The sequence below is a fragment of the Urtica dioica genome, chromosome 8, assembly GCF_054948205.1.
Source record: "Urtica dioica subsp. dioica isolate 48M chromosome 8, U.dioica_male_clone48M_v1_H2, whole genome shotgun sequence".
Taxonomy (NCBI): domain Eukaryota; kingdom Viridiplantae; phylum Streptophyta; class Magnoliopsida; order Rosales; family Urticaceae; genus Urtica; species Urtica dioica.
In genome coordinates, this window is record NC_142763.1 from 28,795,704 (window position 1) to 28,806,141 (window position 10,438).

General features: G+C 38.4%; 1 protein-coding gene across 1 annotated transcript; it reads left to right on the forward strand.

Annotated features, from left to right (window-relative positions):
• The first annotated feature begins 1,041 nt into the window (after positions 1 to 1,041).
• On the forward strand, positions 1,042 to 10,070 carry LOC149388945 (uncharacterized). Its single transcript, XM_089624681.1, has 27 exons — positions 1,042 to 1,291; positions 1,412 to 1,622; positions 1,728 to 1,861; positions 2,934 to 3,050; positions 3,163 to 3,309; positions 3,442 to 4,115; positions 4,268 to 4,389; positions 4,510 to 4,601; positions 4,823 to 5,048; positions 5,155 to 5,218; positions 5,299 to 5,447; positions 5,591 to 5,664; positions 5,760 to 5,933; positions 6,040 to 6,111; positions 6,534 to 6,635; positions 6,728 to 6,817; positions 7,148 to 7,223; positions 7,315 to 7,411; positions 7,524 to 7,593; positions 7,731 to 7,910; positions 8,167 to 8,289; positions 8,384 to 8,467; positions 8,547 to 8,731; positions 8,823 to 8,961; positions 9,067 to 9,126; positions 9,251 to 9,355; positions 9,477 to 10,070. The coding sequence occupies exons 1-27, from the start codon at positions 1,211 to 1,213 to the stop codon at positions 9,588 to 9,590; spliced, it is 3,762 nt and encodes a 1,253-aa protein (XP_089480807.1). The 5' UTR covers positions 1,042 to 1,210; the 3' UTR covers positions 9,591 to 10,070.
• The last annotated feature ends 368 nt before the right edge of the window (positions 10,071 to 10,438 follow it).

The following is a 10,438-nucleotide window of genomic DNA, read 5'->3' on the forward strand; positions in this document are numbered from 1 at the left end:
CGTATTCATTGTCATGTGTTTTTTGACACGATCCATTTATTAATCGTGTCTAGGAGCAAAACCCGAACACGACCCACTATTTTTTTGCCAAACCCAGACCCAACCCACTAAGACCCATTTATTAATCGTGTCTTAATGGACCATGTAACCCACGAACCCACAGACCCATTTAGACCACTAAACCCATTTGAACAGGCGAATCGGTTTAGGCCCTTAGACATGTTTACTTCAAAATATTGAAATTCTCTAAATCAAATTAAATAACAAACTAGTCAGAATAAGTAATTAATAAAAATACTTCATATAATCAACTAAGCCACCAACGTAATATTTTGAATACAAAAGAGAAGTTCAAACACAATCCATTGGGTCATTATGGGTCTTGATCGTGTTTACCTATTAACAATCCATTTAATATTCGTGTCTAATTGGGTCTCAATGGATTGTCGTGTTCGTGTCGTGTTCACCCGTTATTTAATCGTGTTCGACACGGATGAACCCAGATCCATTTAAGGTCGACCCAAACCCAATTACACCGTCTCGTAACCGTGTCGTGTATCGTGTACGGCCCCAAATTGCCACCCCTATCTTTTTTATTTATTTTAGAATCTCTTAGATTTTTATTTTTATTTTTATTTTTATTTTTACCAAGTTACAACAATTTTTTTTTAATGCATAACTATTTAATTCCAAATATAATTTTTAGCCTACAATTATTATCATAAACAGAAAAATAGGATCGTTTCTAATTGTTCCCAACTCCCTACAATAAACTATTAAAATATTTAACAATATTCTGTCTGCAAAAAAAAAAAAAACGCAACAAAAAATTAAGGGCAATATCCCAACTTCCCCCCCTAAAAAAAGAGAAAATTTCTCGGTTACCTTTACCTTCCCTTACTTAGACTACCACCGCCTCATGACTTTCCATTTCTTTTGATATATAAACAGCGATATGAAACAAAACACACAACACATGTACGTAACGTATAAAAGAAAGATAATAAAAAAAGATTTATTTTTTTCTTATATATATATAAAGAAAATTGTTGATGTGTTTCTCTCTCTATCTTTGATAATCTGATCTCTCTCCTCCTCCTCAATCATTCCTCTCGCGCCCTGTGTCTCTCTTCGGCCACACACACAGCCTCGTTTGGATCGGAGAAGAAGGCGAACGAAAACGCTCGAGCGGAGATAAAAGAATAACACCATGGTCGAAACTCGCAGAAGCTCTTCATCCAAACGCGCTCTTTCGTCCTCTCCTCCGCCGAGCACCCCCAAAAGATCCAAGGTCAGACCTTTCTTTTCTTTTCGATCGACCGATCTTTCTCGTGAGTCATTTGCATGTGAATTTTCGTCTCTCCTTCGATCGTTGATCGATTCGGTGTGATTTCTTGTGTGGAAACCCTAGGCGTCGGAGTCTTCTTCGTCGACGAACGATGGCCGGAGCGATGAGCCTGTGGAGCTGCTAGGTCCGGTGAAGGAGTCTGCGTCGGAATCGCGAGGCTTGGAGCTCCGTTCGCCTGATCCGGCCGTGGGAGAGGTGGTTCTGAAGGACGACCAAGTCGCCGGCGGTTTCGACGCCGCGTCGCCGGGGAAGTCCGCCGAGGTCGGAGCGGAAGGTACCGCCTTGGCTTCGTTGCAAGATTTAGGGCTTTTGGCTTTATCGGAATGATATTGTCTCGGGCTCAATATTTTTTGGTTTTTCTTTGCTTTCTTTCGTTCAGATCAGATAGGCGTTGATGCAGAGAAGCCAAAGGCTGCGACGACGACTGGTGCTCGGAGCAAGAGACGTCCGGGCAAGCTGCCAAAGTCGAGCCCGAAGGTGGCTTGGGGGAAGCTTATTTCCCAGTGCAATCAGGTGGGTTTTAGTACCAGTACTAGACCAAGGTCGAAGCTTTTGGCTTTTTTCATCTCTTAAATGATTCTTTGTTCTCTGTTTTGGCTTTTAAGTTAAATTACCGGATTATGAGGGTGTTCAAGCACGTTTCCAAACTACGCATGTTTTCTGAACATGAATTATAATGGTGTGAAAATATTCATGCTGGATCTTTCTTATTGTTTGTTGTTCAACTGTTGCCTTGAGAAAACGTTGCATTGTTTGCCGAAATTTAAACTTGGCTGTGTTAGGGTTTAATTAAGAGTTTGTTTTGGTTATGGTTATGGGAATACATATTAGTGGGGATGGACAGTTGTTATTTATCAGAGGCAATAGATTTTGTTGGAGAGGAATCTTGGAGTTTCGCTGTGCTGTGGGTTGATTAAACTTTCCTGAACTTCGAATCTCCCTTCTCAAGTCTGGTTCGGAACAACCTTGTCCCGTAAGTTGCTAGAAGCTTGCGCCATGACTGAGGGCTCATCATGAAAATTGTTACACGTTATTTTGGATGATTGTTTTGGTTTCTTGTGAAAGTGAGGTTTTATAAGATGTTTCAATGTCTTTCCATGTTATCAGTTTGCCCAGTCTATGTTCCCTATATGAGGCATTCATTGCTTCATGGTTGGTATTCAATATTCATGTAGTAAAAAAGTACCATCTAATTTAGGTCCCATTTTCTGCTTCCTACTTTAGGTGATTCGTTTAACTTCATGTTTGTTTATAATATAGGAGTTATTGTATACTTGGCAACTGACATTCTAGTGGCCAATGAAGGAACTTTGATAGCGGTTCTGTATAATATTTGCTTTTTTTTCTTCTTTTCCTATGCATATTATGTATGATTGCGAATCAATTGGATATTACCGTTATGCTTATATGCATGCTATTATTTTTATTCTACTATGCTGAATTCAATGAAAAACTCTGGAAATCGGTGTTCGGCTATTCATTTGTGAGACAGTGGCCCTGATGGCTCTATCTCGGACACACAGCGGCCCTGAACGTGTGCATTTTCTTGTTTAAACTAATCTCAATGCTTTGATTGTCCTTCCAGAACCCTCACCGGCTCATTCGCGATTCGCTCTTCACCGTTGGTCAAAGCGTACAGTGCAATCTAACGATTAAAGACCCATCAATCAGCAATACGCTGTGTAGACTGAGAAACATAAAGGTAATGGTACTATAGGCACGACTTATTCACCATGGAATAACCCAGTAAGAAACACACTGCTGACCTATTCACCTCTTGTGTACTGACCTCACATTATGATGAATTTTGGCAGCGCGGCAACACATCCGTTGCAGTGCTAGAGATCATCGGAGGCAAAGGTTCTGTTCAAGTAAATAGCAAGATTTACCAGAAAAACACTAGCAAGATTCTCAATGGAGGTGACGAGGTCGTGTTTAGTCGAATGGGGAAGCATGCTTACGTATCCTTTTACCAACTTTCTTTTTTAATTATATTTATAAATATTTGCGATTTAAATGCTCTGCCAACATTATTTATTTACATCTGAGATTGGATTTCCCTGCCAACACGTAATCCTTGACCTCGAATATAGATCTTTCAGCAGCTTGTGAACGATAACATAGCTGCTCCAGGAATTCCCTCGCCTGTTAGCATCTTAGAGGCCCAGAGTTCCCCTGTTAAAGAGATGCACATCGAGGCAAGGTCCGGCGATCCCTCAGCTGTTGCCGGAGCGTCAATATTAGCATCTTTGTCAAACTATACGAAGGATTTGTCCCTTATGCCCTCACCTGCTAAAGCCGGAGAGGAGATGCAACAAGATGCAGATATATCCTCTCCTGCCGCTGCCGGCTGTGTAGTCTCTGGTGATCTTAATACGGATGTTGACATGAAGGATTGCTCGAACGCCGAGCCGGCTGATATAGATTTGAGGGACAAGGATAGTACCTTGTCCCCTGATGCTAGCAATGAAAATGCCAGTCTGGACAACATTGGGATTCAGAGTGATCCAGAAAAAGTCCCCGATGCGGCTCGTGAACTCCGCCCATTGCTGCAGATGCTTGCGAATTCTTCCGAGTTCGATTTGAGTAGCAACCTTTCCAGGCTGCTTGATCAGCAAAGAGAGCTCAGAGAGCTAAGCAGCAGGTTAATTGATCGTCCGATTGGATTGGCAACTCGGAGACAAGCTTTCAAAGAGAAACTACAGCAAGGAGTTCTTAGCCCTGATGACATTGAAGTCTCATTTGAAAGTTTCCCGTACTACATAAGGTACGGAGATGTTATTATAGCTGTATAACTTTCTTTGAGCCGGGTATATGCGAGAAAATGATTGATTTAAGTAATCTGTTTCTGGGGTGTAGAAAGTATTGCTATTCTTTTTAATAACTGATTGATTTACTGGTATATTTGCGTGGTTGCAGTGAAACAACAAAGAACGTTTTGATTGCTTCGACATATATACATTTAAAGCGCTATAAATTTACAAAATACACATCAGACCTTTCCTCAGTGAGCCCTCGTGTCCTGTTATCAGGACCAGCAGGTACACGGCTTGCTAACATCTTTTATTTTATTTTTAATTATAAATGTTTCAGTACAGCTCAAGGTGTCGCTGAATCCAGTTTTTATTTTCTCTTACCTTCTTTGTTCTTGTTCTGTGTAGGATCGGATATATATCAAGAAACTTTGGTGAAGTCACTTGCCAAGCACTTTTCTGCCAGGCTTCTTATTGTCGAGTCTCTTCTTTTGCCTGGTGTAAGTTGCTCAATGTTCTTGTTTACCTTTTTTTTTTTTCAAAGTGAGGTTTTATGGAAGAAAAAAAAACGTATTTACTACACGACGCTAGTTGTATGTAAATAATTTATTTTAAAGGTTTATATTCGAATTTCAAGCTTAAGTTTGAATTATAGAACTTGCTTCTTTGTTGCATGTACTATGTTATTCATATTTCCTAATTATTATGAAACACCATATAGGGACCAGTACCAAAGGAAGCTGAGAATGTCAAAGAAGGACAGAAGCCCGAAAGGCCTGAAAGGATGTTCTTTGCCAAACGAGCAGTACAGGCTGCTGGGTTATCTCATAAGAAACCGGCCTCAAGTGTGGAGGCTGATATTACAGGTGGATCCATATTAGGCTCTCAGGCTCAACCGAAACCAGAAGCGTCTACTGCATCGTCTAGGGGAAGCACTCTCAAAAAAGGCACAACTCCTCTCATTGTTAAATATATGTCATTGTACCCAGTATTGTTTTCCCTCATTAGTTATTTATGAAGATCACTTGATTCTAAGCTACAAAATATTCACAGGTGATAAAGTAAGATATGTGGGTCCTGTGCCTTCTACGCTGCCTTTGCAGAGTTGTCCCCTCAGGTATCCATTTCCGGCACAAGCCGTATATCTGTTGTTGCATTGAAAATAGTTATGCTAAGATTTCTTTGCGTTGTTTTCAGTGGACCATCGTATGGCTATCGAGGAAAAGTTCTACTTCCTTTTGAGGGGAATGTGTCATCAAAAGTTGGCGTTAGATTTGAGAAGTCGATTCCAGATGGAAATGATTTAGGGGGGCTGTGCGAAGTAGATCATGGATTTTTCTGTTCTGGTAGGTTCTTTTATCTTTCTGTTTGTAACTTTGTTATATATATATATATATATATATATATATATATTCTTGTCAATTAAGTGTAATTTGTCATTTTCGGTAGAGTCTTAACTTCTGTTTTATGGTTTTTCCTTATTTTTCAGCTAGTCATTTGCTTCGTGTGGAGAGTGCCGGAAGCGATGATGTTGAAAAGCTTGCTATTGGAGAATTGTTCGAGGTACTTTATGTTCTCTGATGTAATTAGTTTTTTTTTTTTTTTTTTTGCTATTTGTTGATTTGTATCTCTATTAATGTTTGCAATTACCTGTTCAGGTCGCATCCAACGAGAGTAAAACGAACCCTTTGATTATATTTGTGAAAGAAATAGAGAAGGCTGTGATTGGCAACTCTGATGCATACACAATCTTAAAAAGTAAGCTCGAGAATTTGCCGGAGAATGTTGTTGTGATAGGCTCACACACGCAATTGGATAATCGTAAGGAAAAGGTACATCTCTTCCTGTAGATTGTTTTAACTTCTATCTTTCTAAATAGCGGCATCTTTAATTTGCACTCAACATAACTTAATTTTAGAGGGATTTTTATTTTTACAGTCACACCCTGGCGGTCTTTTGTTCACAAAATTTGGAAGCAATCAGACTGCGCTTCTAGATCTTGCTTTCCCGGTATGCTCTCACTTTTGGATGTGTATTTCTTTAGTGTCTGTCCGTCTGCTTATGAACTAGGCATAGGTTGGGTGGATATTGGTATGTACTTTGCTATTTAAGTTTTTAACAACATTTTTTTGCTGCTAGAACTAGCAATGGATAGCATATTGCACATATTCTATTACTGGAAATCAGTATTGCATGTGTTTTTTTTTGCGTGCGAAACAAAATGTCTTCGGCAGATTTTTTTTTTTTTTTTTATCATACTCATGCATGCTTCTCCAAACATTAGCAGTGTGTCCAGTACCAGTAATACTAATTTTTTCTCATTCGTTCGAAATATATTTTGACCGTATATATTGCGCGAGGTTGATGATTTCTGCTGGTTATTTAGTACTCCTAATAATAGAATATCTTCCCTGGGTGGCATTTCCTGGCAGGATAATATTGGTAGACTTCATGACAGAAGCAAAGAAACCCCCAAAACTACAAAACAGCTGACTCGGCTTTTCCCAAATAAAGTAGTCATACAGTTGCCCCAGGTATGGTGTCACATTATCTGCTTGTAAAATATAAACCTGTATTGGTAGATATATATGTCTGTGCGGTGAAGTCACATATTTTATACTTGTAGGAAGAAGCGCTTCTCACAGACTGGAAGCAGCAGTTAGAAAGAGATGTGGAAACCTTGAAAGCGCAGTCCAATATTGTTAGCTTTCGCTCGGTAAGTCTCCCATGTCTGAGATCTTTATTTGTTGAGTAATCTTCAGCTGATGCTGTCTCACAGAACCCATTTCTTTATCCACTGGATTAGTCTCGTGGCACCTTGTCTGGTTTGAATTTGTTAGTAGACTTTACAACCTTATCGGTCCACAGTCTAGCTCTTTCAGTTAAAATCTCCTATGCAATGTGTGAAAATATGAGCCATGAGAAAACAGGAAACAGTAAATAACTGTTTTGGTATTTGTAAGGTTTATGCTACAATCATGTAGCATCAAGTTTTGGTATTCGAATTTGTATAATGTCTGATGATAATAACTTGGTATGCTTTCAGGTTCTTGACCGGATAGGATTGGAGTGTCCCGACATTGATACTCTCTGCATCAAAGATCAAGCACTGACAATTGAAAGTATGTTTTTCTGAAATTAACCTCGGCAAGCTCTTATATAACTGGCCATCATTTCTCTCTCGCTCATAGTTATCAACTTTGGTTGTTGCAGATGTAGAGAAAGTTATTGGCTGGGCTTTGAGTTTCCACTTCATGCAGTGCTCTGAAGTTGTGGTTAAAGATGACAAACTTTTAATATCCACCGAAAGGTTGTTAACATTTCTTAAATGTACCATCGAGTGAATTTAAGGATTTCGTGTGCATAATTAAAGCATCTTCTCGTTGATCCTCTTGCTAAAGTTTGTCAGCTTTAATTTACAGCATTACGTATGGATTGAATATCCTGCAAGGCGTTCAAAACGAGACGAAGACTGTCAAAAAATCGCTGAAGGTTAGTGATTACAGGGTGTACTGAGAAAAGTATGCTGTTTCTTGTGTTCTCATTGGTTCTCCACTCCCATCTCCAAAAAAAAAAAAAAAACTGTAGCTTTTTCATATGCCTTGTCTGTAACGTCAAAGAGTTTGCAGGATGTGGCCACCGAGAATGAGTTCGAGAAAAAGCTTCTTGGTGATGTTATCCCACCAAGCGACATTGGTGTGACCTTTGATGACATCGGGGCCCTGGAAAATGTGAAGGACACACTGAAGGAATTGGTGATGCTTCCGCTTCAGAGGCCCGAACTGTTTAGCAAAGGACAGTTGACTAAGGTGACATTTATGATATACTATTTTTCTTACATTGCTTGGTATATGAAAAAGGAAAGAAAATATATGATAAAAGATAATTACCAATTTACCCAACTATTTTGTTATTTTTAAATTTCAAAAAATGCATGAAATGGTTATTTACCTATCATATATTTATTTTCACATCAAACATAGTGTCAGTATGAAATTGAAATTTTGAGGATACCTTGTTTTATTAGTTTTATTCTGACCTCCTACATTTCTGTACATTTTGTAGCCTTGCAAAGGGATTCTGCTTTTTGGACCTCCCGGCACCGGAAAAACGATGCTTGCAAAGGCTGTTGCAACGGAAGCTGGTGCGAACTTTATCAACATATCTATGTCAAGCATCACTTCAAAGGTACGATGATGAAATGTGATTCTTGTTGATGTTGATCGTTGCTGTGAGCCTTTTACTTGAAGTGAAAATGACAACGCTGAATACTCTGTTGCAGTGGTTTGGCGAAGGGGAGAAATACGTGAAAGCTGTGTTCTCTCTAGCAAGTAAAATCGCCCCTAGTGTGATTTTTGTTGATGAGGTTGGTTTTGCAGATTTCTTGGCACAAATATACTTCGCTGCATGTTGTCCAGCCATCTCACTGGGCCTGGGTTTTGTAGGTTGATAGCATGTTAGGGAGACGGGAAAATCCCGGAGAGCACGAAGCCATGCGCAAGATGAAAAATGAGTTCATGGTTAACTGGGACGGTCTGCGTACTAAAGATAAAGAGCGTGTGCTTGTTCTTGCAGCTACAAATAGGCCTTTTGACCTCGACGAGGCTGTTATTCGGAGGCTCCCAAGGAGGTATAAAATCCCAACTTCCCTTCATTTTTTATTTTTTTATTTTAGATGAAAACATAAGTGACAGCACATATATATATTTATTATTTTGCAGGTTGATGGTGAATTTGCCTGATGCCGCCAACAGAGAGAAAATCATGAGAGTTATATTAGCAAAAGAAGAGCTATCACCTGATGTTGACCTAGAAGCAGTTGCAAATATGACCGATGGATATTCTGGAAGTGATCTTAAGGTTGTTTTCTAATTCTATAATTTCTATTGACATTTTAAATGTCATCCTCCGGTTAGCGCTTTGCTAAAGATTTATCCTTCTCACCAAATTTTCAATTTTTTGCAGAATTTTTGTGTAACGGCGGCTCACCGTCCCATTAGAGAGATCTTGGAGAAGGAGAAAAAGGTTAGTCTTTAGACTTGCTTGACTTGGTGAAAAAAACACATTATTCCTTTTCTTGGATTTTGCTAGAATAAATAGTTGGAGCTTTTGGGTGTTTGCTGATTTGTTCTTCGTCGCGTATTTCCAGGAAAGAGCTGTAGCTTTGGCAGAGAACAGAGCTGTCCCTGCTTTGTACAACAGCTCCAACATTCGAGCGTTGAAGATGGAAGATCTCAAATTCGCTCATGAGCAGGTATGTTATGTGGTGCCAAACTCTCATATCATTATAATGCAAAGGAAAATAGTTTGAGATTATTATTAGTATCCAACATTGTTTCTGATTGGTAAATGGGGATTCGTTTTGGAATGGAAAGGTATGTGCAAGTGTGTCGTCGGATTCGACAAACATGAATGAGCTCATTCAGTGGAATGAACTGTACGGAGAAGGCGGTTCTAGAAAGAAGAAATCTCTAAGCTATTTCATGTAGAGGAAGTGGAAGAGGAAGAGGAAGTGGGAGAGGATTGAGAATGAGGCTCTTTTTTGCTGTTTATTTTTGTATGTATAGTTTCATCATCGTCCGGGTAGAAGCGTGACAAAGGTTTTAGGGGGCCTATTTATTAATTAATGGAAGTGCAATTTGTAGGTCCTGCTCCCATTGTATAATATATAGGTCTTTACTTTTATTGTTACTTTTTTTTTTCTTTTTTTTTTTTTTTAATTTATTCATAAATTTATTTATTTAACTTATTTGTTAGGAACATCAGCAGCATCTAAAGTTAAAAAAGGTCGTTTTGACCATGGTGACATTTTTTTTTTCCGAAAATATAACTTCTTTTGGAAACTTCTCCGTATGTAAACTAATTGTTCTATGCATAGAATAATGACGTCTTGTATCTTTGCTCTTTACTTTTTCTCTAAAGAGGGAAATAGTACTGGTGGTGACAGTGTAAGTAGTTTTCCTTTTTTTTTTTTTTTTTTTTTTTGGTGCTGGAATGTAGTTATATGTGTCTGTATTCCTCTTTCATTTTCTTATTTCTAGTTTATTTTTGGGCGTTGTAGATTTGTAGTCAAAATTAAACTATAAAATTGGAATGTAACCAACGTTTGCAAACTTTTAAGAAAATAGTCAATGACAATTATATTTGACTTAATTATCTTTATATTAAACATGTTATAATTAACAAAAAAAATCTAAATAATTAATTTAAAAATTCGACAATTAATGACAATTAATGTATCAATAATGAACTTTTGGTGGAATTTTCCAGTAGTAAGACTTGATTTTTCATTCAACACAATGGGTCTATTTTTTAAGTTTTTCTTGCTACGAATTCA

Bases quoted from the DNA above. Each gene is read 5' to 3' on its own strand.
- LOC149388945 (XM_089624681.1), top strand. From the start codon at position 1,211: ATGGTCGAAACTCGCAGAAGCTCTTCATCCAAACGCGCTCTTTCGTCC. The intron at 1,862-2,933 runs GTGGGTTTTAGT...TTGTCCTTCCAG, and splicing joins TTATTTCCCAGTGCAATCAG to AACCCTCACCGGCTCATTCG. The intron at 7,412-7,523 runs GTTGTTAACATT...TTTAATTTACAG, and splicing joins CTTTTAATATCCACCGAAAG to CATTACGTATGGATTGAATA.